The 26240-nt window shown below is 39.9% G+C and overlaps 2 protein-coding genes across 11 annotated transcripts in view; one reads left to right on the forward strand and one right to left on the reverse strand.

Annotated features, from left to right (window-relative positions):
* KrT95D (phosphofurin acidic cluster sorting protein KrT95D) overlaps positions 1 to 20598 on the reverse strand; it is a 40762-nt gene extending 20164 nt beyond the window's left edge. For 2 of the 6 annotated variants that reach the window (XR_015312669.1, XR_015312670.1), the window contains exons 1-2: positions 18711 to 20010; positions 2225 to 2393 (exon numbers count right to left, since the gene is read on the reverse strand). Coding sequence is in view for 4 of the 6 variants with exons in the window: in XM_086970064.1 (XP_086826190.1) it covers positions 2225 to 2393; positions 18711 to 18832 (291 nt within the window). In the remaining 2 variants the exon portion in view is untranslated. Of the gene's footprint in view, positions 1 to 2224; positions 2394 to 10114; positions 10302 to 18710; positions 20011 to 20049 lie in introns of those variants that run through there. The other 4 variants (XM_086970064.1, XM_022840220.2, XM_086970063.1 and 1 more) reach the window with 4 other exon arrangements.
* A 746-nt stretch (positions 20599 to 21344) lies between these two features.
* Positions 21345 to 26114, forward strand: Nup44A (nuclear pore complex protein Nup44A). 5 transcript variants are annotated; one of them, XM_022840232.2, is made up of 8 exons: positions 21345 to 21451; positions 21627 to 21690; positions 22018 to 22053; positions 22228 to 22472; positions 23269 to 23437; positions 23729 to 23898; positions 24144 to 24340; positions 25090 to 26114. In XM_022840232.2, exons 4-8 carry the CDS (start codon positions 22263 to 22265, stop codon positions 25355 to 25357), a joined length of 1014 nt encoding a protein of 337 aa, XP_022695967.1. In that variant the 5' UTR covers positions 21345 to 21451; positions 21627 to 21690; positions 22018 to 22053; positions 22228 to 22262; the 3' UTR covers positions 25358 to 26114. The 5 variants fall into 5 exon arrangements, with proteins under 5 accessions (XP_022695967.1, XP_022695971.1, XP_022695970.1 ...); XM_022840233.2 differs by having other exon boundaries at positions 21401 to 21451; positions 21568 to 21690; XM_022840236.2 differs by lacking the exon at positions 22018 to 22053.
* The last annotated feature ends 126 nt before the right edge of the window (positions 26115 to 26240 follow it).

The raw sequence follows: 26240 nt of genomic DNA on the forward strand, positions 1-26240 counted from the left end.
AAGCCGTGTAAATAAGTGAACCACTACTAGCCTGCTATAATATACGCTAGATATAAAATCTGTCCGAAACATCTATATAGGAGCAAAAGCCAAAATGTCCACTTATCTTTATACTATTAAGTGTTCTGAAATTATTCCCAGATAAACTGGACAATTAGCAATAAATTCGTTCGTAGCTGAAATACGTCACGTATGGCTGAAATAATTTATAATAAATTATACAAAATCTACAGAGGTATGTAATAAAGTTCAAAGATGTTTTTATCTTATTAATTATACAAGTCAAAAAGAACGCGCTCGTAATAAATGACGCAAATGGTTTTGCTATGACATATATCTGCTCTCACGAGCATAATTCTCTTACCTTTTTTTGTTACTTTCAGACCACACATGTAAAAACAGATACTAACAGAAAGAGTCAATCTAATTTCGTACAGGCATGCAGGATTATCAGCCATGGTCGGAGGCCGCAAACGAAGAGTTACAATTATGCCTGTATGACGAGTACACGTAAACAATCATGTACCTTACTACCTTTTACAATTACCTGCACCGCACAAAAACAATCATCAATATGAGACGACATTGTATTTACCATAAGTGAAGTTCATCATAATCAAAGGGATCTATATGCGAAGAGTCATATGATCGTAAATGAAATGTATGCAATGCATGAGAGAGCTCATACAATACGTGCCCGATATTTTAGATAGGCCCCCCAGCCTAATAGCTATGACACGGATCACAAAAGATGTTATCCTAACAAATAAAAAGCATAAATAAAAGCAAGTAACTATTCTCAGGGTCCACCTCGTAAGAGGCGCATTGAAAAAGGGGACGCGATATCCTCGAACTAATGCTCTTTTGTCAGATCCGTTTTCAGCATCAATCTTAGCGTGCCGTTAGTCCTATGGGAACGAATATCTGACCGAAGGAAAATGAAGCGATCAGGAAGGAGATAATACGTAGCGCCAGCAGCAGCCTATGGCAGCAGCGAACAAGGTAAGGCCAGCGTTTGGCAACTGATCAAAGCCCGGCAAAGCTGAACAAGTCTGCCACACGCCGACGGCAGTGACATCGAAATCAAACCAGCGCCATAGCCAGTGGTACCTAGAACATCTATAGTTTTCACCAAATAAAACCGAATTATTTATAAAACTAATTACGTAGACGAATGTCTGCACTACCGCGAATATTTGGAAACTGGAAACATTTGTTCTTTGTAGTAATAGGAATTAGGTAGCAGCTGGTTCCTGCTTAGATTGAAAGCGTTTCTTTAAAGTGCATCACCGCTTGTCTTTCGTATGACAATAATTAATATTAATTGTAACCTCGTGTTAAGTAAAAGGAAAAATTCATCAAAATAGCTGTGAGAATTAGGTTTCTATGTAAATCTTCTTTATAGAAGCTCGCTCTGACGCCAGATAGCTACCAGGCTCCAACAATCATCTTGTAATAGTATTGATTCAAGCTGAAAGGCATTTTAGGTGATGCGTAATGAAATCCAAACCGTATATTGTAAGAAGTACCTAATAACAGCGGCTAGTGTCAGAGGCTAAAGAAGGGCGAACGGAAGCAACAACGCAGTGCCGTCCTTAATGACACGTCTCCCTAGCGGACGCTTTGAGATTGCATGGAAAGAAATGAAGAATGCATTTATCGATAGCCGTAACAATTTATTCCTGTATACGCTAAAAGTAAAAGCCGACACCTTGAAGCCGTTGCTGATTGCGATAATTAATAATAATAATAATAATGATACCAACGTTCATCACCGCTTTCACAACAAAAATAGCGCTTTTTGCCGTCAACTTCCTTTACAGCTGAGACTGTACAGGTATTTATTGATTGATCTTCAATCTATTGACCATTAAAAGCCGATTGGATAAGTGAATCAACCCAATTGTTTACTGCACTTATCCTAATGAACTCTCTGAATAGCGTGACGACGTTCTTAGGTCACTAACTTCCATCGTCTCATAATCAGACCATATTCGTTCTTTCGTTTTTTTTTTTCTTATGGATCCTTACTCTACTTACTATGGAAAATTATTCTACTTAGTAATAATCAACAAGTTTTAATTTTGTAATTTTTGCGAAGTTGCTTAGAGAGTTCCATGACCCCCCCCCAACCCCCCATTTTCTATGTGAGTAAGGGCCATTATTTGTTTGTCATGATTAAACAACTTTTGCTCATTATCATAGCGTATGATTGAGTACTAACCTTGTGTGGATCCTCCGGGTAGTTATTAAGAACGTAGGGGATATCTGAGGAGCGCGTGGGGGCTCGTTTCGATGACTGCATTTTGACAGCTATGGTAAACGATGAGACACCATCGCCGCCTTCTAATGGCCTATACAGACGTACCCGAGTTAAACTCAGGCTACAAAGCCTGCAATCAAAACATTACACAATTAATGTTTTTAAATTATGCCCCAATGCTACAATCAACATTCGGCGATATACATTCTCTACAAGACGATGTAAGACGGCATATAACAAATCGAGAAAATGCCACCGGAAGGATTTGTCTCTTTATTTCGTTATTTGTTTTTTATAAGCTGAAATGTATGCCTGTGGCTTAATAGGTGTCAGCGCCAGTCTTCGCCGTTACGTCTAGACTGATTACGTATTCGTTCAAATTGTATTAGGTTTGTACCTCTTTCTGTCCCACTGTTCACTTTTAGCTTGGAAACACCTTTGAATCTTAATTAGAGCCCCCGACTCTTTCCGTATAAAAAATCCCTGTAAAGGAAATAGCAGACATTTGCTTTAAGCTAGAATTATGAGTACGCCTTCTCCTATCAGGTACACAATAGCAAAAAAAAAAATACTGCAACCATTACACTCCTTGCGATAGGATATTTATATATATTGTGCAGCTGAAGATTTTGTAAAGAAGCTCTCTATAAGCATTTACGCAATTCAATAATAAGCTTTTGTTATCATCATCAAAAAAAAAAATGCGAACTACAACTGAAGGCGACGATCTTTGTCTTGAAGCTCACAGAGAATGGATCTATTGCCTTTCTCGCACTGGCAAACGGTAAAATAATCATTGTCTTTCACTGAATGTCCTAAGCAGAAACTTCGCGGCACCATCGTTCTGAACCTACACTAATTATTGGTCATTTAGCGGTAAAAGGCCCTTCGTCGTTCTAGGCCGCGGTACGGTTGCTCGCCGGGCTCAAACAGCGACGTAAACACTACTCACGATAGGTAGACCTGCCTTTCTATTCAACGTTCATAGTAGCATAGTATGTGCCTGTGGTTGTATTTTCGCTTCCTTAGCCTACCCAACAATTCAAAAGGGAGTAAAGATTCATCATCAAAAACGTTATTCTTTGATTATTTATGTAAGAACGGTCAGCATTTAATCATTATAGGAATGACATAGCAAATATAGTTTTAATTTCATACGCAGTACATAAGGAAACATTGTATAGTATCCAAAAGATATAGATACAAAAAGAGAGAAGAAAATAATAGGGAATGATATATACATAAAGTTTAGTTAGTAGACTTTACTTAATATCGTAATCTTACTTGCTTAATATCGACTAAAAGGTTTAATAATTTAAAAGACGTTCTCAGGTGGGGGAAGGTTTTGCCGTTGCTGGCTGTTATTTGTGGTTGGGGGCATCTCTAGTTGGAAAAAAGGACATCCTACAAGACTAGATTATTAGATATGAATGAAAAAAGCATTGTAGTTGGCCGCGTGGACCCATTACACCCGGTAATCGAGTCTACAGGACGCACTTCTCGCGTAAGACCAACTAGTTTCGGTAAAGAGCACTTTTATCGTCTACTGTCACCATACGTTACCATAGACGTTACATTACTACTAAAGCAGATCTAGTCAAGCTCAGATATCTACAGTTTTCTACCTAAAATTAGAGCAGGCCGTGTGTTAATCGCAATTGTGAGCATGAATGACGTACTTAGTGAGGCGCAGCTTGGCATACAGACGGGACGTACTTTGTGTTCATAACCATTCATCCAGAAACCTGTGGTAATAGATTTATCCTGATTATTATTACGATATCTGTTCCACAATGAATTTTTCCACGTACGCTCAGTCATCCACCCTGTGACACAGCAATGAAAAATGATCTTCAATTGATAGTATACCGTCGCCAATGGCCATTTGTCTACATAATTCAGTTTAATGAAAGCAAACCCCAAGCGAAGGATTAGCTGTAGGCCCTATGCATATACGAACGAACACGGCTTAGGATGCGAGTGAATCGGTGTTACAGATCCACATGGGCAGCTCGAATATGTCACCGAGAAACTGGGAGAGCTGACCAGAAGATATCTTCCGTTGTTTTGTTGCAGTAGAGCAGAGACACAGGATGTGCATCGAAATTGTGGTTGTCCTGTGATACACGGATAAGGGTTTTGGCTGTTTTTAGTCGGGCATGACATAAAATGTACGGTGTATGACAATATGATTTATCAAAGCTGAACAGAGCATTTGTACATCGTATATCATTCGTTATTGATGAGCTGGCGCGATGGGTTCTCCCTGACGCACTGCTTTGTGAGCTTCTAGTAAGCTAGCTACGTAGCTTGCTAGCATAACCGACGGACGGCCATGTAAGTTTGAATTCTAGCAATTGGCAACCATAGCTACACAGAAATGTTGCGGTGAATTCTTGCTTTATTTAAAAGAAAAACAGTACCTTCGTACTTGTATGTGTAAGCAAAAACATGAACATCTACAGTTGATAGAAGGCACTCAATGGGCCTTGTTGCAGATTTTACTGTGTACACGGACTTGTATAAACATAGCGAATGGTTAGGTACAGTGGGCGGTTAAGCGCATTAATAGACAGGATAAGAAAAAGGATAACGGCCTAAATATCTGGCGAAAACTTGTTGTGGACGTTATTAAAAGATCATTACAAATGAAACAGATGTAGTGCGTGCTTTTTTGTACGTTCATTACGTAGATGTATAGCATGTGTTGCACTATTATCAATGGTTTCATCCATCGTTTCAGGGTCCTAGCTGCTGGCATATGACTCTAACTTGTTGACGTAAGGTTCTTCATCAGTTTCGCTCATGTTTACTTGGTCGTGTTAACTCGGCGAGTTGCACCGACGCTTAGATTAAACTTTTGTCTTTCCGTCCGAACAAAAAAAGAAGACAAAAGTGCGCTGATCCGCCACGATCTGACCAGAAGCGTATTGGAAAAGCTTAATTTTGATACGCGCTCACTACGTGAGCGTCTCCGCATGGCCGGGATTAAATAACAGCTTTTTGCTTATACGAACAACCGTAGCGATGCTGTGACAAAAAAAAATTAATTTCGGTACGCGGGTGTAACGCGACGCAACTGGCAAGGGCTTAAGTCGTGTGCGGTCTCTTTTTCTGCGCTGTACTCTAATAAGTATTAAGTTATTACATTTTGACGGGAGTACGTTTTTTTCACTTACATCAGAAAGTGTCTGGGCCGGAAAAATCGAAAGACCTAGATATGGCTTTTACACGATCACAGTTTGCCCACGCGCAGAAAACGCGCTTTGAAGAAATCAGCTTGTGCAGTTTAAGAACTACGTATATTTCGATCGGTAGAGATAGTGTGCGTAAATGTGTGACAAGGTCTAGCTGTTGATGATTTTCTACATACATGCAGCAGCTCGCTAGTGGTCAAGCAGATCTTCTCGTTAAAAGCGTCACTGATTTATAGACGACGCCGCAATTGTAGTCGTATGAGTAACAGTACTAGCGGAACAATGGTCGTCTTAACGCACTGCTCATTCGTTCCGTAAGTAAACGATCTACCATAGCGTATTGAGGACGGAAGACCTTCCTCTGCAATGATTCGGCACCATTGCTGGAGGTCATTGCGCTCGTGCTTTTTCTGATACGAGTAAACGCGACGTTGTATACATACAGAGATAAACAAACGACTAGCCATAAACAACCGTAATCAGCTGGCTAAAGCTTAAAAGATTAATGATAAGCGCACATTGATTACATATAGCGCATAGCTAGAATTCAATAGCCGAAACACTTCTTCCTCGGAGAAACGAAGATGCATTTACTAGAAGCCAACAAGAAGCCGCAAAAATCTACTCGGTAAAAAAGCAAATCAGGAAGAACAACCAGTTCCTATATGCCATTAATCTCGTCGCCGGTCGTGAATGATCGCTGACTGATTTCCGTTGGTTTTAATCTATGTGTAGTTTGCGGCCTCCTTTGACCAAACAAAGACTATGCATCGTGACACTGGCGAAGGGCTACAGTCAAGTATTTTATAGGTAATATCTGAAGATAGGCTTGAAGTAGTTGAGCTTTTGCATCATCGCTCAACGTATTAAGCTCGAAGTGTGATTCAGCTGGCGGAAATAGATCATAAATGAACAATCAGGTATAGTATACAACCCCAGATAAACCGTTTCTACAGTATTTGAGTCGACGCGATTATTCTGACTTGGACGAACCAAGATAAGTTTGTTTCTTTGGGTTTATCGTTCGGGATCAATATACTTTACGGTGGTATGACAAAGGTGAAAATGTGAACATTTTCCACTTACCCAACCAGCTGATACACTCATTTATTCAATATATGTTTACTTCTGTGAAAGGGGTTACATAATTACAATTGGCCTTCTACAAACAAGCCGAATGTCCGATAAGAATAGCAACGTAGCAGTGAGCAGCAATTAGCAACTATCTTTAAGAAAGCAGTAAATGAAAAGTGATCCAAGAGACCCACTTGCTACAGATTTGTTAGCAAGTTCCGCTTGGTAATATGCTCACATTTCGAGCACCACTTACGGATTACCATTTCGTTTACGGAGCGACGACAACGTAGACAGCCTTTGAAAAACGTACCTAATGAGCGCTCCTGTGATATACGTACTAAGATGATATTCCGAACAATCCTGCAGTGACATTTGATGCGTCTCCAAGGGAGTAGCAAAGTCTCGGACTTGCACATGCAGAAGAGCCAGATAGACTGCCTGAAGTTAGTTAGTCTAACTTAAGTAATGCATAGTAGTACCTTTATAAATATATTCACTTATAACAATTTGCGCGTTCGTTATGTGATTTAGCTAGCACGCGCACTTTTGCTTTGAACCGCAAATTTGGCAAAAATGACAAATCATTCCGAGAATGTTGCAATATTGCACACCCTACAGTGTTTTGCCCAAATTTGTGCGCGAACGACTGTCGGTTACATGCCGCCTCCCCCCCCCCCCTCTCTCTCTCTCTCTCTCTCGTATGTTTATATGACCGCATTAATTTTTTTACCAGACTCGACAGTAGAGGCAAATGCCTATTCAGTCAGCCGATTGAAATTATTCGAGCGTGCAGAGCGTATAATATGATCCTTGTCCTGCCTTAGATCGGTCATGCCTGCGAATGTTTTACATCTAGGATAAAAGCATGGCGGTGGAGTGACCTAAGCTCGGAAGGACGTAACGTGTCAACGCGAAAAGATATGTAGAAGGCTAAATTGTTTGCTCAGTGTCCAAATACGTCGGGGCGACGGCGTGCCATATTCGTGTTATGTAAACAGTCATTCTTGACTAGATTAGATTAATTACCAATAAACTATAATGGTTCTATTGTACAAAGTAAATACTGCCCCAAATCAAACGAAACACAACAGATACTCTTAAAGTGACTGAACACGCGCATAATTAATGCTTACAAAACCGTCAAAATGCGACATTATGAACCGCAGTAAAGCTGGTAATTAAAGCACTAAAAATACGTACGCATTTAAAGATGACGCACATATAGAAAATACTATGTGGTCGTTTAAAATTACACTCATAATCACCTGACACTTTGACGGCAATCGGCAATACGCTTTTTACGGGAAGATAAAATATTTGGTGATTATGTGTTGGAAATAACGTCGAGTCAAGTAGCGAGATCCTTTGCTTTGTTATAACACAAACGTGCAGTCACGCAGTTAGCAAGGATTTTGAATTGGACAGAGAGAAATGGCATTGATGAGCCGAGCCTCGGAAATTTTAATTTCTTTAAGTAGAAACCGACGTCACAGACGCGAATCACTCTCGGAGTCAGTAATGTGCACACCGAGAGGTGTCTTCTTATATAGAAGTGTTGTACTATTCGTTTGAATTCTGTTATTTGTTACAAAAGCTGGAGCAAATTCATTGTTGCAGGGGTTGAATTATAGCTAGACATAGCCTTCATTGCTACTTGCGTCTCCAATGCTGCTTCTGCTTAATTTCGAGGTCTGAAAATCGGCACCCAATGCTTCTATCCATGAAGACGGTGTGGATTGATTTGCTTTTAGCACGTACGTGCAGTAATGCATCACGCTAAATCTATCCAATAATTATATAAATTTATATTCAGTAAAAAGCAGAAGTGAAGAGAACTGCTGTTACGCACAGTAATCACATCAGTCGTACATGTAAAAATGCTATTAGATCGGACGGGGGCTAGATGAACGTGCGTGCATGCGTGCATATGCGTTTACATCATAATGACAAGATCAAATCAGATGAATGAGGGATTTCATATCAGCCTGAATACCCGAGGGAACATAGTGATATTTAAATGATAATAGTAATCGTAATAACTAATAAGTGTCACACGACCGATGCAAGGCGCGGGCCAGCTACGAGGGGGTTTTGTCAGATGGGCTATAAAGAGATCGCTTGCTTTACTCACTCTATAAATGTCTATGTCTATTCTTGGTATAATATACGAGTACAACGATCGAGTGCAAGGATCTGGGCCACGCTTTGTTTAACTAAGGACAGACGTGAGAAGGCTTAGCTACACTTTGCAAATATCGATTTATGCATTATAACTTATATCGGCCAACTCGTGACAAATTTCTCCTCATGATATTATAGCATTGCTGGCTGCTGCTCTTTGCTGATGAAGAACTTATAACGACACACATGTAGTCGAAAATACAGTTTCGCAGTTAGCTAGGATGCGAACCTGCACAGCCGACGCGCATCCTACACAGATAGTTTGCCTTAAAGCGAACTGGTCTTTGATTCTGCAGCGTCAAACGATTTGCGCGTAAGTTGTGCATGCACCTCGCGACTTCGGTTCTGAGGACAATACTTGTTTCTTCCTGCTCTAGTTCCAGGGTTCGGCATTCGAATAAAAATATCCAAGACGGGACAATACAGCCCGTATTCCATTAGTTCGTGACACAATCATTTCTCGTTTTTTTTTTTTTGGCATAAATTCACGCTGAAGTAGTATAACGTTGACCGATTTGCCTGTTGTATTATTTTTCAAAAACGGCTATGGAGATAAAGAACGCTGGAGAATTCATAGTTATATGGCTACGTAATTAGCACAGCGTACCGATTTCCCGATGGCGATAGCCCTAGTCTGTCGAGCGACAAGAACATGTTGAGGAACACAGAGAAAAAGATGCCGCACGTAACAGCCAATGCCAGCAGCGATTACAGGGTGTATTTGAACTTTGCTAATAAAATCAATAAAGCCGAAAAATAATTGAGTGGGAAGGGTAACTAGCGTTTTCTCGATGTAGTTGCACCGTATTTGTTCACGTCGTCGCACACTCTTTCTTTCCAGGGATCTCCAAGGGAAACTTAACTATTGTAGGAAACAAACGTTTATAAATGGCTAGGATATTAAGGAGAGTTGCGAAAGCATTTTTCGATGGTTCAGTCGCGCTCAATCCTTCGATCCAGTAAGTGACTACTTTGCCAACGGACGTAAAAGAAGGATGGCTAGTAACTGAATATCAACGAATGCCTAACTTATTATATTTAACAGTCACGGCACCCATGCAAAGTGTAAACTGCCTCCGTTTATTATTGTATCTTCGAAAAGTTCTCTCCACAGAGACGTAGTTCCAGAAACAGTCTGCGCCCAAACAAGGAACGATAGTATCGAAACACACGCTAAAGGGTCAAAAGCGGTCAAATCGATCGGGTTAAAGGAGACGTCGCAAGACTCGATTGGCGACAAGCTCTACTGTAAGCGTTCTAAGCATGCTTGTAGAAGCCGCAATTTACTAACTACGAATTGTCGTCTAAGGTACATAGTGTGTCTATCGAAGTTTTCAATTGGTGAGATTACGAAACATTGACAAAAAAAAATTGCTATAGGTAGAGTGAAGTTTACCTGCAATCAACGGTGGAAAATAGGCCCATTGTGAACAAACGTGAAGTATGCACCGCCAGGTCACGTGGCGCTCTTCCGTTCAATGAAAGCCACCTATCCAGCAGATCGTGTCTTTGTTGTGTTGTATCCAAACTTCGATACCGACTATCGATTTCGATTTGTGCTTAGCTCAAACCAACAACGAGGCATCAGAATCATCGGCTAAGACGCTTGATCCTTGCTTAAGCGTGCACGACACACCTATCTGTCAAATACACAACGTCTAATACATATGACGATAGTGACCATTGTGACATGAGTGAGGCCACAAACGATATTATAGATTTTTTGAACAAGAATAGGAAACAACGATTTCTAGGTTGTCGCTTCTTTCTTTTAACACATACATACGCCATCATAGTACGCCGCAGAACATGAAACACCGCATCATTTCGAAAAAAAAACAACCTTCTGATGTGTTCCACAAAGGTTACGCTAGGAAGATCATACGTATTCCTTTTTGTGCTCTACAAAATATTCCGTTTATCAGAAACGTTCGTTTTTTGAGGTCGTTATTGCGGCAACAGATAATGCGTTACCTTCTCTACTCTAGTTCGAGCCTTAGTTGTGCTCGCATCAAACAGCGTTCCGGTAGATCGTTTAGTAAACAGCAACTAGATCTGAACTCTGCCATTCAGGAATCTTGTCAGCACAGTATAAAGTGTCCATTGTACTACAGAGCATAATTGCTTTTGCTGTGGTATGTTGAATTTGACGATTAGAACGACTCTCAGTATCAACTGTCAGCTGCAGTCTGTTGGCCCCAAGGCCGATCAGCTAAAAACGTCTTTCATTAAACGAGTGGTGGTCAAATACGGAGTTTATGTCACGTTCATTGTGCCGATCTCTATCGTAGCTCGATTGTTTGCCGGTTAGTTAACATGCTCATGTGGAGAGGGCTTCTCTGGGATGAGGACGGCTGAGAGCAAGCACAGTGGGAAAGGGACTCTAGGTTTTAGAGAAAAAGGTCTTTACGCGCAAATTAGCTGCTGCATCGATGAAGGATTGTATCAGTCCGCCGTAATGACTATCTGCGCAGTCGTCGCAAAAAGCAAACTCATAATTTGTAAAGGTGCGTAAATTTTATTAGCTTCCCACGCAAGTGGCCAGCATGATGCATGCGCGTGGTACGTGAATGAAAAACGTACTCACGTAACAAACACTTAAGAAAGTGTTTGTTACATGAGTTTATTAAGAATTCAAAAAACTATTGCAAGAACAAACAAAGAGTCTAGCAACTTGATGGGGCTTACTTTGTGCTCAGCCAGCCTAAATTCAAACGCATTTATTCAACAATCTTTTCTCGGAGATGTTTGCGTCACGGGATACAGTACTATGCACAACGCCTGCACAACGTGGGAAAAAGGGATCTTAATTCCACATGATATTTTTTGAGACTTTACATTGTGGAAGCTAATGCAAGGTTCAACAAGAAAGGCATCGGTCTAGATAGTGCCTGCATCATGTACACCCTGGCATCATGCTGGATGGCACTAATTGATATACGTTTACATATGACGCTACTCTGTTAGTAACCTTTGAAAAACCGCGTCGTAATCATGGCGGGGAATAGCGAAGAAACGTTTTGTTATAAGCTGCTCTCCAACTAAGCTGCTAACCAAGGAACTGAACAGCCGCTCAGTGTGCACGTGACCCAACCGGAACAACATGGGCTCCGAAAAGAACGTTTTGCAGAATCGACATGCAAAATCCTGATGGCTGACGTGAAGGAAACACTGGCCTCATTGCTTAATCCTTTATATACAATATTCTTCAACTTCAAGCCAACCTCAGACTTGGCGTCCAGACTTATGCTCACGCTGGCAGAGGTGGAGGTCCTTACGAATGTGATCAATTTTCTCGCGGCTAAAGGAAAACAGAATAACTATTTACAACATGGGCTTCCAATCAAGGCTTACAACCTTCGTCCCTCTTACAGATATCTGGACTGGCTCAGGGGAACAACCAAGCCCACTTTTATTCTCCATTTTGCTGAGAGGCCTTTCTGATCAAATAAAGGGGCCGAGGAAATCAGTTGAAGTCATCTTGTATATAGACGACTTAGTGATATACCGGTCGTAAGTTCCAGATGCAGCAAGCTCTATCCCGCGGCGATACGTATTTGGGACAGACTGTAAACCTGACCTAGATGGAGACGATAAGTTTAGAAGGGGAGGCAGGACAGGAGAGAGAGCTTGCACTCCTACAGCTTGCCTATATAAATCAGTTCTCGTACTTGAGGGTGCTCTTTCTCGCGAGCAGAAAAGGCTTCCCTGCGCACGTCACCGAAAGATGCAAGAAGGCATTGTTAGCCACCTGAGCGATTAGGTCGGTTCACCAGTTGGCCTTAGCGACCGCTCTCAGCTTGTTCGACCTCGAAGTACTCCGACCGCAACGTATGAGATACACGTCATTTCGGAAGATCTTACAGAAAACAATCTCGAACAAACCAATCACATCAAGTCAAAGGAGCATCAGGACCACACATTAATTCTAACTTGCCTTGCGCGTTTCTTAGTCGAGTCGCCACCGCTATCCGAAGTCCTATGGTGTCGCTGAACGCTTAATAACGGAGGCCTTTAAGACAAATCTTAGCAACTGGGAGCAAACATTCACGGAGATTGACCGGGATTTTTTGTTTCGGCTACGACGAAAAACAAGGAGTAGAAAGGGACGAATCCGATAAACGGACATGTCGTTATTCTCTTTGTTCTGCATGGATTCCACGAAAACCGAATTCCCACGAACCTAACGATACATGCAAATGCCTCAAAGACGGAGGAAATCGTGATAAATATAGTATCGCCTATTCCCCGCTGGTACCATTCTTAGGACATCCGGCAAATCTCTCTAATTAGTTCCACAAACTCAACAAAAAATTGTATAACTCATATGAACCAAAGTGTTTTAAATGGCCCTATATGGTTTTTCTGACATCAGGGTATCGTGTTGTTGACCTATATTTATGAAGTTCCTAACTACGACCAATAAAAATGAAGGTGAGCATTGTTTATTGAATCATTTTACTACATTTGCCTGTTGTGATACAAAAGCAGTTCATGGTGAAGGTTGTGATTTGAGCTTAACAAAGCCATAAAATTTTCCGTCGCTCCTTTAAATTCAAGTTCGAACATACGATATTGGAAAAAGGATAACTGACACCCCTATGAAACAGTCTTTAATAGCGATATCGAGTCATTTCATAGGTTTACTTGGACATACGTAATAGTTTAATAGGTTAATACTTGAACAGTATGCACCAGGCCGCCCCACATTGAAGCCTATCTTACACACAGTAAACGGTTACCTTGCTTTAATGGCTGCAAGGAACGCAGTTCAATGGCTTCCAGGGGTCGATTTGTCACCGACTATGACAAAACCCAAAGCCTATTTGCGCCAGTAAAAAGGCACGAAACGAACGACATGGTCAAATCCGAGCCCGACATTGAACATACTGTATACAATCAAACAGAAAATACGAATGGTGCTCAACATGACGTTCACCTAATGTAGTGAACGACATTTAAGGTACAAATAAATGCGCACGCAGAGCCAATAATGAGCGTTGCTTCTTTTCACCGTACTCCTGTATATCGACTGAACTCAGTGATTCAGGGTTTTTCGAATACTTTTGAATGTATTAATTTTTTTGGGTAGACGTGAGCTATGATTGTTGAAACAAACTGTGATAATATTTTTGTGCAGTCATACAGCTTAACTGCACCGTTGTTTTACTGACGTAACGTCTTGTACCATACTTGAGCTGTATCAAACAATGACATCCTATACGTAATAGTGTCTAAAACTGCAAGGATAATAAGCATAAGTTACAGGTACAATATGACTATAAAGTACAATAGCCTACAATACGTTTTATATATTTGAGCATATCGTGTTGTATCGAAGAATATGGTAAACGCTACGTTCAAGTGTGAGAATCGCGACCCTGAATTTAAATGACCTTCCACGACATGAACTGGAACCGACCCATTTGGAGGTGCCCAGATATTAGTAGCTAAATTTGACGTGCACATCTAAAAGTGCCAAACTTGTTCACTTGGGTTAAATTAACAATATAAAAAAAATGGACAAGTAGGTACCCGCATGACTTGAATGAGGACGAAAGACGTAGACACGTCTGCTTCTCTTCGTTGCAACTGTAACCCATTATTGAACGAATTATGACTTGTGATAAAATATGGACACTGTACAATGATCGCAGGTGGTCACATCAATGGATGTAACCGAATCGACAGAACATCACCTTAAACTGAATGTATATATGTCAAAGCTCATGATATCTATTTGGTGGTCCAATGCAGGTGCTATCTGCTATATTCAATGTGCCTAGTTCATTGATTACTGCTAAACTATACTTGTAATATTTAGAGGAGATGATGAAAACACTACGCAAGAATTATGAATGAAGGTAAACAACTTGTATTGCACGGCAGCGCTCAACCTCTCACCGTAAGAATTATGCTAGGTAAAATACAAGAGTTACAATTAGAAGCCCTATGCCGTTCTTGCTTGTATACAATCATTGTAGACGTTACTTGTATACAGTCATTTATTTTTTAATTCGAGAACTTCTCAATAGCAAAATTGCTCAGATCTAAACACGATGCAGAAATTGTCTTTTGAGACATCAAAAGTGTCGGGGCGCTTAATTTCTACAGCAGTGAAAGGAATAAAAAAAAGCGGAAACATGATATATAAAAACGACACATACTTCGATTGCGAGTAAAAATAATTATCTGTGGTAAAAAAAAAATCGGAAAGCTTGAGTGTAATGTCACGATTTATTAAACGATATAAGTCAGTATAGTTAGAAAAAAAGCGTTTTTGTTGATGGATAACCGCCAGTTTGATGAGGTAGAGCGTAAAGTATTACATGAAAATTCGATATTTGGTTTGCTTTTCTCAAGTCGTACATTAGACGTATATAATTTAATATTTGTATCGTATGTTCGAAGTGGCCTGGTGCACGCTGTTTATTATAATATCTTAAGTTCATCATTATGAATAGTATACAGTACTCTTATACAGCTCTATAATATATAAGGAACAAAGCATACACTTTTGTTATCGGTAAGCTATGATTACATATGATATATAATTATATATCATAGCTTGCTGATATATATAACCCAACAAGTGTAAATACGTGGCTTTTTCTGTTTATTTCTATTTTATTTTGGCTTATTCTAGTATACTGCGTAAAAACCGATTCATGTTACGGATAAAAAAACCGTCCACAAAACGTTAACTTTGACTATCAATAGATTCCGAATTTTCACTATTTTTTTTGCGTATTTTTCAGCACCTTTTGCTCAAGATTTTCCAAAATAATACCTCGAAAAAAAATCGATTTACATGTTCCACTCAGCCTCGAAGCTGCGGGGTCCTCGGTATTATACTATGTTAATCAGCCTTCCTTTACTCCTTCTCTACTCACGCCCTCGCTCTCAGTGGTCCCCTTTAAATCCGCGCGAATCCTGGTATAAGAAACCTTGCCATCTCGTCCCGTACAGTTGTTTTTAGCGTATATCTACAGTCCGATCTACTCTAAAACTAGTCAACGAAAAAACGCTACCGTCAATTCTTCAAAAAGGACAATACGCGTCTGCAGTGGTCGTAATGTCAGGTACATTCTGTCTACTGAATTCTTGCGATTTCGGCGCGCTGTCTCATTGTCTGTGGAAATTTTAAACGTTGTAGGCATTTGCTTCAGTCGTCATCAGTTTGCTGCTACCTGGCTGTACTCCTAATAATATGAAAAAAATATTCGTCGTTCCCTATAACCAACGATGTTACAACACATGACTCAATAAGACGCTGCATTCAACATCTAAATCGGTAGAGGACTATGCAAGACATTTCATAACACTGAATCCGAGGATTACATGTACGTTGGTTACTTGTGGCATCTAATACTGCGGCATCGTTTATGCTTGCGGTTGGACGATGCCAAACTGGGCTCGTCGAGCCTTCCCGATTGGTATATGGCTTCCCAGAATACACACTGTGAAAGCCTTCCGTGTTGCACGCTCTTTGTAGGAAAACATTGCATCGCATAGTGTCTCTTATTTTCCCTCGGAACCTCTAAGAAGATATTTTCTTCGAGGATATGAGAAAAACAAAGGACAATATTGTTCCAGCCCTTCGCCGATTCTTCGTTATTTCCACCATCCTTCCAACTCTGCCATGGCACCTAAGGTACTCTACCCTATTTCACTATACATGTACATGGCAAACGCTTCTTAGCTATTCCCCGTTCAACAGTTCTTTTCTTTATACATACGTTCTCCGAATCTTCATTACCGTCGCAGCCGATAAGTCGCGGTTTCTCATGATCTATTCAATTCTTCACTGCTGTGTTGCTATCCCCCGGGTGGATCGCGTAATTTCTATGGTCTGCGCAACGCACCAGTGCCTCGTTCACTACCCGCTAAAACAATAAGTAGTATTTAGCAGATTCCTGCTAGCCACCAACTACTTCTTTTTATTACTAGTTTTTGTTTACTTTTTTTAATAAGCTATTAGTATTCTTGGACACGGCAACAAATCCAGGATAATTCAAGGAAATCCGAGAACAACGAATTCGTGTTTATTCTCCGAGTGAATCATTACTACCGTCGTCGTGGCCACCGCTGGTCATATTAGCTTCAAAGTCGAGAGTCAGAAAAAGGAACGAGTAAACTAAACACTCCTACTTAATCAATTTAGATGCATATTTACTGACGCGGAGAGAGTGAGGCACGGGCGGGAGGAGAAAGAAGGCGCATTATGCTTATGAAAGCTGACTAATTAACAAACAATCTCTAGAAAATCGCTTAAAATATGGATATGCGGCAAATAATACGGTACGTACAACCTACAGGACTACCTGCGCGGCCGTCCCCACCGCGACCACCGTCAGCGACCGCTTACAAGACCGCGGTTGACAGAAGTTTTGCGAAAACGCTTACGCCACTTCAACATGTTGCCTTCGACCTAGATCTAGTTGCACAGCACGACACGTCAACAATAACACAGGCAACTGGAGTAGTTTCGTGTCCTATCGTTATCGATAAAGAACATTGTACTCAGCTCCCCGTTTTTGATATTTCACCCCGATCAAAGTACACTTTACTTTACTTTTGTAAGTTTTACTACATGGTTTGAGTCCGAACTGTTTGGATTTCAAAATTTTTTCCTCTTCAGGAACTTGTGTTTGCAACAAGTGCATATGTTTCTTGTTCCCCATTATAAGTTTGTTACGTCTCGCCTCTCTACGTATATTGCCGAATCTTCATGCGGAATTAACAGGAAACATGTGGCAGTGTTGTGGAAAGTGTGGAACATGTGGAAATACTGGCAGTGTTGATTGGAAGTAGTTTGCTTTTGCTGCTTAAGCGCACAGATGGTCTTAAAGGGGGCATAAAAGTGGTTAGTTATTTAGGGGCAAAAAGCAGGCCAACAAAAGGGGAAGTGTACTCAGGAGCTAAATTGCAATTCGACATTACCTAAATTGTCATTTCACGTCATCTTGAAGAACGCCTTACTAATAGGACTATGTTATTCATATGCTATTCCTAGGAGAAACCATAGATGACGAGACGTAGAAGCTTCTATTACTATTATGTAAGTTTTTTTTTGGAGTGCGAATTATTGACTTTCTACCCGTTGGCACGCGTTATTAGAAATGGAGAAGCACTCTTAACCATTAAGTTTTTTATGCAACGGTAAAATAACACGTTTAGCTGCAGACCATTGTTATCCGGTTAAAATTAACGGAGCCCCCCCCCACAAGACTCGAAACGATAGCATCAAGGGCGACCAACAAGCTGACAACCTACGGACTAACGACACTTCTTGCCGTTATTTTTGGCCGTTGGTAGCAGTAGAAAAGATATCGTAAAATATTCAATTATCTCGTCATTCACTCTTACTGTTCTAACAGAAAGACAAGCAGAGAGCATCAATTTTAATGTAGTTTAAATTAATGGTCGCCTTTTCTGCTACCGTATTCGACGTTTGCTTTGAAGGTTCACCGTCAAAGGTTCTTCAGTGTTCACTGCCTCAAACCCTGCGTCTAGTAATTGCCATATAAATTCGAAGTATCTAGACATGACAGAAATGCAATGCTACAAATACGTTTAACAATTCCGGGGTAAAGTTTGCTCATTAGAAATAGAATTGTGTTTGACATATTTGATATCATTTTTTTGAATGTTAGCATTCTGGAAGGAAAAAACATGTGTTGAATAGTGAATCTGCAGAACAGTTCGATATCTATTGCAAGATCCCAATTTATTACTAAACACATGTTGTATAGGAATCTTTTAAATCCAAAGCACCTTTGTCCGTATTCAGTGGCATAGCGCGCGTGCTCATATGCGCTGTGAAATTGCTCCACATAGGCCCCAATTATGTGCTTTTCTAATAGAAACCTTTACTCTTATGGCATATATTATGTATGACTATCAGTCTATGGTATTATCCAAGTATTTGGCCGACATTCTCATCATTTATATATGATTACCTAATATTCTATGCGTATATTATACAGAACCTTGGAATACACGAAGGTGTGGTGCGATCAACGGAATCGGCGAAAAGCTTCATCGGCACAGGCCGACTGCTCGACACGGCCATAATGGGGCCTCCGCGAACCATCCCTACGCCGGATGTCATGCTTCTGTACCCAGTCGCTAATTAAAAACCCGCTTTGCTTTACCACTAACCAAGTAGTCCACTCTGATACTGTATTCACCAGTTTCCTCAAAAGGTTTAGTTGTCTGATGATAAACGAGCTTGACGACACCTGCTGACAACAAACAGTTTATACACTCTGAACTATTAGTAATCGTGCACTCACTGTTCTGTTACGATGAAATCGCCGGAGGCAAACTCTTTCATGGCACGAAATTGTCGTATGTACGTTTCTGTTCGCTGTATGTCCATTCGTCCGTCCATCAAATCATAATGGGACGAACTCACCTGCTTCCAACTAGATAACAGGCTGATCGCGCCTTACATATCACAATATATCGAGGTGAAGTATGATTATGCCTCGGCTAGATGTCCACCTGGGTAGCGCGATGACTTTCTGCTTCTCTACTTTGCTGCCATCCTACGAATTGTATGATTCTGGATTAGCGCGTCCAAAAACGACAGGTACCGAATACCAATACATATATGGACGAAAAAGGATAAACTTCGCCCCTAATGTTATTCCCACTCAATTCTTTATCGTATCAAATACGCAATGCCGTTGTATGCCTATTTATCATACGGGACAGTAATGCCATAAAACTAAACGTTTCCTTATCGTGTGTGCCAATACGATGATACGCACTTCAAAATCGAAATTATATTAAAAAAAAGTCAATGTGCTTATGGGACTTTACGGTGGTCCACTAGAATGACGACATACGATGTACATGATACGGCTTTGGTGTCCCACAATCGCGATTTTTTCCATCTAGCGCAAATAATTACTTCGATGAAAACACACTGATACAGAAACGGTTTTTTTGTATGCAAGTCGAGAGGCCTCGACTTTTGCTAAATCTAACACCTAAACTTCACTGAGTAGAATTATTTGATATCACGAGAAGGAGGAGCTTTCAAACTGACAGTATTGCCTTTTCGAAGTATTCTGCAATGTTGACACACGCTGGCATAGAGACACTACACGTTGCCACTAATGGTAAACACACAAGAGACAGTACAAAGAAAAAGAGAGCTGGTAAGAATCCATTGCTCGATAGATAAAAGAGACAGATGGATAGCTATAGCGTATGAGCAGCCTTAGCAATGAACGGCACGCAGTCACTACTTAGCAAACGATCAGCTATTTCTACGGTTTCGGCCATCTAGCTCACTTAGCTCTCGACGGAGTAACTTACAGGAGCACTTCACACAAAATGTCGGAACGCAGCTGAAAACTATACGCTGACTCACCAACGTCTATCACAAATAGATTATACTCGGGAGAAAATTATCCTGCATCAAATGTATAGTTCTCCTAGTCTTTTCGTAAGTGCTAAAAGTATGTACATCTCGCAGAAATGAAATACCGTGTTTCCAGGTTAATTGAACACCTGTCTGCGGCGTTGACCAACACTAATGAGCTGAGTCGCCCGATCGTTTGTTACGTTCATTCAATGTCAATACGGGTCGATACAGAACAATACCGCTCAACTGGTGTTCAAACACTGGCTGTAGCGTGTGTTGATCACACGTTCAGTGAACAATATATGAGGCAGGCAATATCACGCTATTTGGGTAGTAGATGGCGACATTCTTCGCAGACGAAGCAGACGATATCAGCGCGCATCAACAAAAACCCGATATAAACATGCTCTGATACAATACTATCTATAGTCGAGGAGGACAAGAAAAAAGACATGAAAGTATAAGTCACCTTGCCTCTGTGAAGTGGCATAATTTAGGATTAACGCGAAGAATATTTCATACACGTATAAAAACTAAAGGATTGAATATGCAGGGCAGGCGGCTTAGCTGACGGTTCCGGTTAGAATAAAACCTCCTAAACAGCATTATAAAGTGTGAAAGCCTTTTTTTTTTAATCAGTCTTCCTGGTCTAGCAGAACATACTGTAGCGCACGAGCATTTGCCTGTCTCAGCAAAATCTTGCACCGATAATTGATATGCGTCTGGGAAATCTAGACAACAAATAAAATGATTATGACCACCAACATTCGGAACCGATTGACATAGAGTTATTATAAAAAAATATATATATTTTTTAAACGAACTTCATCGCAAAACTTATAGTTGTGTCCTAAAAATGCAAAAATCGCGCGCAAAATGTATCTTATTTAAGCGACTGACGTGTACCGTATATACAGTGCTATGGCATGTATATTACTATTTTCATATTCATTTCAATATTAGTCGGTTCGTTTATTTATTTTCCATAGATGTATCCAATGTTAACCTAAGAGCGTCTGAAACACAAGATCTAAATTTCATATAACTGATAACATCAATTAATAGCAATGTTGTTGATTTGCGAATTTGCATAGCGTGACTGCATACTTCCGATATGCGTGTACTCATCAGATACAAACTATAATTCTCAAGTGCTCATAAGCACTAAGCGAGCATTTTGGTGAAAGGCGCGAAGACATCGTCTGCTACCCCGTTGTATACGAGCATATATATTTGATTTCAGCCACTCGCAATTTTCGGTCTGCAAACATCAGTGGTGTACTAGAGGCGGCTGTATTTGCAATAATCCGATGAACATTTTTGTTTTAATTCTTTATTGTTGGTGAACGCTAAGTGAGTTTGCAGCAACCGTCTCTCTACATATCACAGTTATCATTAAATCGTAAATACAAACTAGGTGTCGATATAAACAAACCTTTTTTTTTTTTTGTTATTGTTCCATTTGATAGCAGCGTACAACGGTTGGCTTTAGAATACGAAAAGCATACCCTTTTTCTTTGTTACCCAGGCTTTGCCCCTTACCGCGGAATCGACCGACGGTCTCTGCTGTCATAACTAAAAAGCAACAGAAGGTATGCAAAGCCTGTGCCATGACAGCCGATAGCTGGGGTTTGTTCAGAAACAGTTGACAGATCATCCGAAGACCCATATATCGAGAAGTTGGGGGGTGTATTTTGTTCTGCGTTAACCTATTATGGCCTATGGTGGCCAACCAATCAACTAGATTGGTCACCGCATATTATTATAAAAAACGACAGACTGTTGATAAAAATGCCTAGGCAATTTCTGCTATATATTTGTCACTTTCATTAGTTCTACTCTGAGAGCCAGCTTATTATTTACTTTTCTTTTTATACTTCGGCTGCTTGAATAATTTGGCATTATGTTGTGTCCTATAGAAAGCGTCGGAGGGCTACTTTTGTGCACAGTGACCAGTGAGTACACCACGTCTTTGGCAAATATAGCACATTAATAGTATTTATACAAAACGTCGACGATATAATATTAAAAACTATGTATATTTCCAAAATTTAGGAGCTTAAACACCATGTAGAAACGAACGTTGTGCCTATCGATTTCTCGAATAGCTGTAGCATTTTTTATTACAGGTAACTATCGGAACCGGTGCGGTTCACTGTACGGAATGGCTAGAACCATCGACGCCGATCACGCTGATTTAATACACGATGTCGCTTTTGACTTCTACGGTCGACGCCTCGCGACTTGTTCGTCGGATCAGAATGTAAAAATCTTTGACCTACAGCCAGATGGAGACTGGAAGTGTACTGGTAACTTTAAAACACATTCGGGTAGTGTTTGGAAAGTTACATGGGCTCACCCTGAATTCGGACAGGTTAGTGAGAACTAGGAGTAGTAACTAATAATTAGGCATGCATTATTTTAACTTGCAGAATGCAAAGCAGTATTGCAGTACTGATCAACTAATATTGTATTATTTTAAAGTACTGAAAGAACAAAATGCTTAAACAACCACAATAATAATAGGGTATAACGATTCTTTGATTGGGCCCAACCGTAAGGAAAACATTCAAGTCAAGACCACAGTAGGGTTTGCAATATTTCTTTTTACATCTGATGTACGAGCCACAGTCCTGGTCACCATTCATTTATACGGACATTATTTTTCTTATAATATAAATAAATAAAAAGTATATCTATGTTTCCTTGAATGTAACGATAATAAGTTGGACTCCCTTGGCTTTCATGTTTGGCCTATTGTTATGGCCTGTAGAAAGACCTATGTGAGTTGGAATATGAGAAGGGCCCAGTAAGATCAGCCATCCGCCGTTTTGTTGATAGATTTCGATGGAGGTGTTTAAAAATCAAAATGTACTATAGCAATTCAACAAATGTTCGTATCACCAATTTTAGAGATAGGACCAGATGTGAAAGAGTGGCAAAAAACTGGGTAAGACGAATAATTGCCTCAAAGAGAGCCTATCTAATTGGTGTTTGTATTGATGTAGTATAATCCTTATACATGTATAAAATTTCTATAATGAAAGACTTATGAAAATACATTTAGTTGTCTTTCGTTGACGTCATTGTAAGGCTGTTTCCTACCAGCTGACCGTCTTTGTATTAAACGTATTTTCTATCATGTCTTTGTGTCCAACTGAGCACTGTAGGTTATTGCAACGTGTTCCTACGATCGAACAGCTGCCATTTGGGAAGAATGTCCAGTACTTGGCAAATGGCTTCGTAAAGCCTCAATAGTCTGTGCTCAAGCCACATTAAAAGACATAAAATTTGCGCCAAAACATCTTGGATTACAGATAGCTACATGTTCTGAAGACTGTAAGTAATGCTGATATCTTTAATGTTTTTTCAACTACATACATTATAATTATTTATCGATCAGTCTGCGTAGAGAAATCTGTCTTTCTCTTGTTAGATATAAATTTAGGGAAGATGCAGCATCGTTTTAACGAATCCGCGGCAATCGAATTATGTGTAATATGCTGGAAAAATTGATCTAGAGGCGAGGTGCTGCTAATTTTTTACAAAAACAAATTTTATTTTTGAATTTTTAATTTGCATAAAAATCATATATAGCTTTTTTAACCACCTACAAAAACAATTACACAGGCCGTGTTCGGGTTTATGAGGCTCCGGACGTGATGAACCTTTCGACATGGCCTCTCCAGGGAGATATCGATTGTAAAATGCCACTAAGTTGTTTGACGTGGCATTCAAATGCCACACCGGCTCTCATCGCTGTCGGCAGCGACGACACCAGCAATCCCACAGCCCCCAAGGTATTAATATTAACATTCTTTATTCTTTAATACATCGTTTTCACAAATGAAACATTTCAAGATCGAAGTGGTTCAAATTGTTCTCTTAAAAAAATACCTTTTCGTGAGCTTAAGAAATGCTGTTACAGCTCGACAAAAACCGAATTCGTTGGACAGTCATTTTATCTATATATTGAAGTATTATTATAATATCTTTAAAAAATCCAAGCTATTTCTTCGTTTCTTACGTCTATTTTTGTTCCTAGGTGCATCTGTACGACTATAGTGAAACCTCACGAACATGGACACGTCTTGAGTCGGTCTGTATCACCGATCCTGTTCATGACATGGCGTTTGCTCCGAACATGGGGCGCAGCTTTGATCTTATTGCTGTTGCCTCAAATGACGTTAAACTGATTGCATTGACAAGAAATCCAAATAAGAGTCCTACCCTTGAGACTCGGTGAGTAAATCGTTGACGAAGTGCATAGTGTTAAAGCATTTATTGCATGTATTACACACTTTCGGTAAATCAGCATTCTCTTTGAATCGTTTCCCAACGTGGACCCAACATGTATATTTTTTAGAATTTGTTTAACACAGTTGTACTGCGGTTATAATATTGTAATATACGAAATAAAAGAAAATAAACCGATGAATTTGTAATATTCATGTGCTGAAGGGACATAGCGATGCTAATTTAGTTCAGAGACTTTATAATAAGTGAGTGGCAAGGGCATTTCCTAAGATCTACTATTAAATTGTTTTATTTTACCGCCAATCGCTGTAAGGATGCGTGTAGACATAGTGGTTGCGATATAAATAATTGTTTGTGAATAATCCTCATTATTGTAAACCAAATTTGAGTTATATGAAGGTCATAGCTTTTCATATCTATCGACCTGATTTTACGTAACTTTCGTACACGAACATATGCGATCGATCGGCGAAAAATTTTATTTTTTTAGAGGAGATCGGTTTGCTGCAATATTAATATAGTATATTACTATTGCAAGATTTCCAAGTGCAAAAAGAGAAATCAAGCAGTTACCTACAAAGAATTCACCCATGGCACCCACGAAAGAGTTTATGTACATCATATGTAAATTGATAATGTACCTATAACTCCCACTTATTATACGTATAGTGTATACGTTGGAGGTCTACAAATTGATCGTGCCATTGTGCTTTTTCCTGTTGATGTTTTTTCAGGCTTATCGGCGAATTTAGCGAGCACCAGAATGCTGTGTGGCGTCTTTCCTGGAACATTTTTGGCACAGTTCTCGCCTCATCGGGCAATGACGGCTACGTTCGTCTATGGAAAGCGAATTACGCCCAACAATGGAAATGTATTGTTACTGTAAACGGCAGTGGCCAGCAGGTCGATACCGAGAGCGGATTTGTCCACGCTGGGAACTCTATTTCGTACTCAAACGCCGCCCTCGTTAAACCAATTCAAGCTGGATCCATACATTTCTGAGATTACAGTTTTATTTTTATATTTCTCAAATTAAGTTCAGAAATGCACAGCCCCAATATGGTTAATGTTTTTTTCTTGGAGGTACACTAACGCATCACAGATTGCGCAGTTTTCCTAAAATACATAATATTATGTTTTCTCAAGAAGGAAAGGGGGATTAAAAGTAAGAGAAATGCTGTATCGCAAACGACGAACGCGGGGTTACTTCTATATCTATATCATTTTAGATATAAGAAAACTTACTCCTTAAAATACCTTACCCTATGCATGCAAAAAAACATTCTTGGACGAGGTGATGGCGAGAAAAGCTATAAAGCAGTCTGGTGCTGCTAGAAATGTGAGTGCTAACTCACACTCGGATTTTCCGCTAATGGTCTTCGTATATATACGGTAACTGATAGATTCTTGTAAACTGAATATAGGTTGCCCGCTACATATAAAATAATGGACTTTTAGATTGGAAACGGATAATTGAGTAATAAGATCTTCATCAGTAATCATTAATATGAGACATTCGGCAAACGATATATAGTGTTAAGAACTGGATGAGAATATATGGACATTGTCCATACACAAAACTGTAATCGTAAGTTTTCTTCACATTTTACTTGCTAATGACCTCATTCCTAATGCCGGTAATGTCTTTAGGGAAAATTGGCGCGGGAAAATTGCGTATTTGCTATTATTTGAATCCTAGCTGGATACCCGCTGTATAATAACGATGTAAATAAATAGCATGACATTATCACCTACAACAGTTTAAGAATTTTTACTCAAATAAGCACGTAATTAAAGTAGTTACAATCCAATTGCAAAATGTATTGTTTTGATTAGGTTAATATATTCCAGGACTACATCATACAAAAGAGCATTGTATTTGCCA

This window comes from Varroa jacobsoni, unplaced genomic scaffold (assembly GCF_002532875.2).
Source record: "Varroa jacobsoni isolate VJ856 unplaced genomic scaffold, vjacob_1.0 scaffold_852, whole genome shotgun sequence".
NCBI lineage: Eukaryota > Metazoa > Arthropoda > Arachnida > Mesostigmata > Varroidae > Varroa > Varroa jacobsoni.

Coding starts and splice junctions, on each gene's coding strand:
- Nup44A (XM_022840232.2), top strand. CDS start 22,263: ATGGCTAGAACCATCGACGCCGATCACGCTGATTTAATACACGATGTC. Junction 22,473..23,268: donor CTCACCCTGAATTCGGACAG/GTTAGTGAGAAC, acceptor TGAGCACTGTAG/GTTATTGCAACGTGTTCCTA. Junction 24,341..25,089: donor AGTCCTACCCTTGAGACTCG/GTGAGTAAATCG, acceptor ATGTTTTTTCAG/GCTTATCGGCGAATTTAGCG.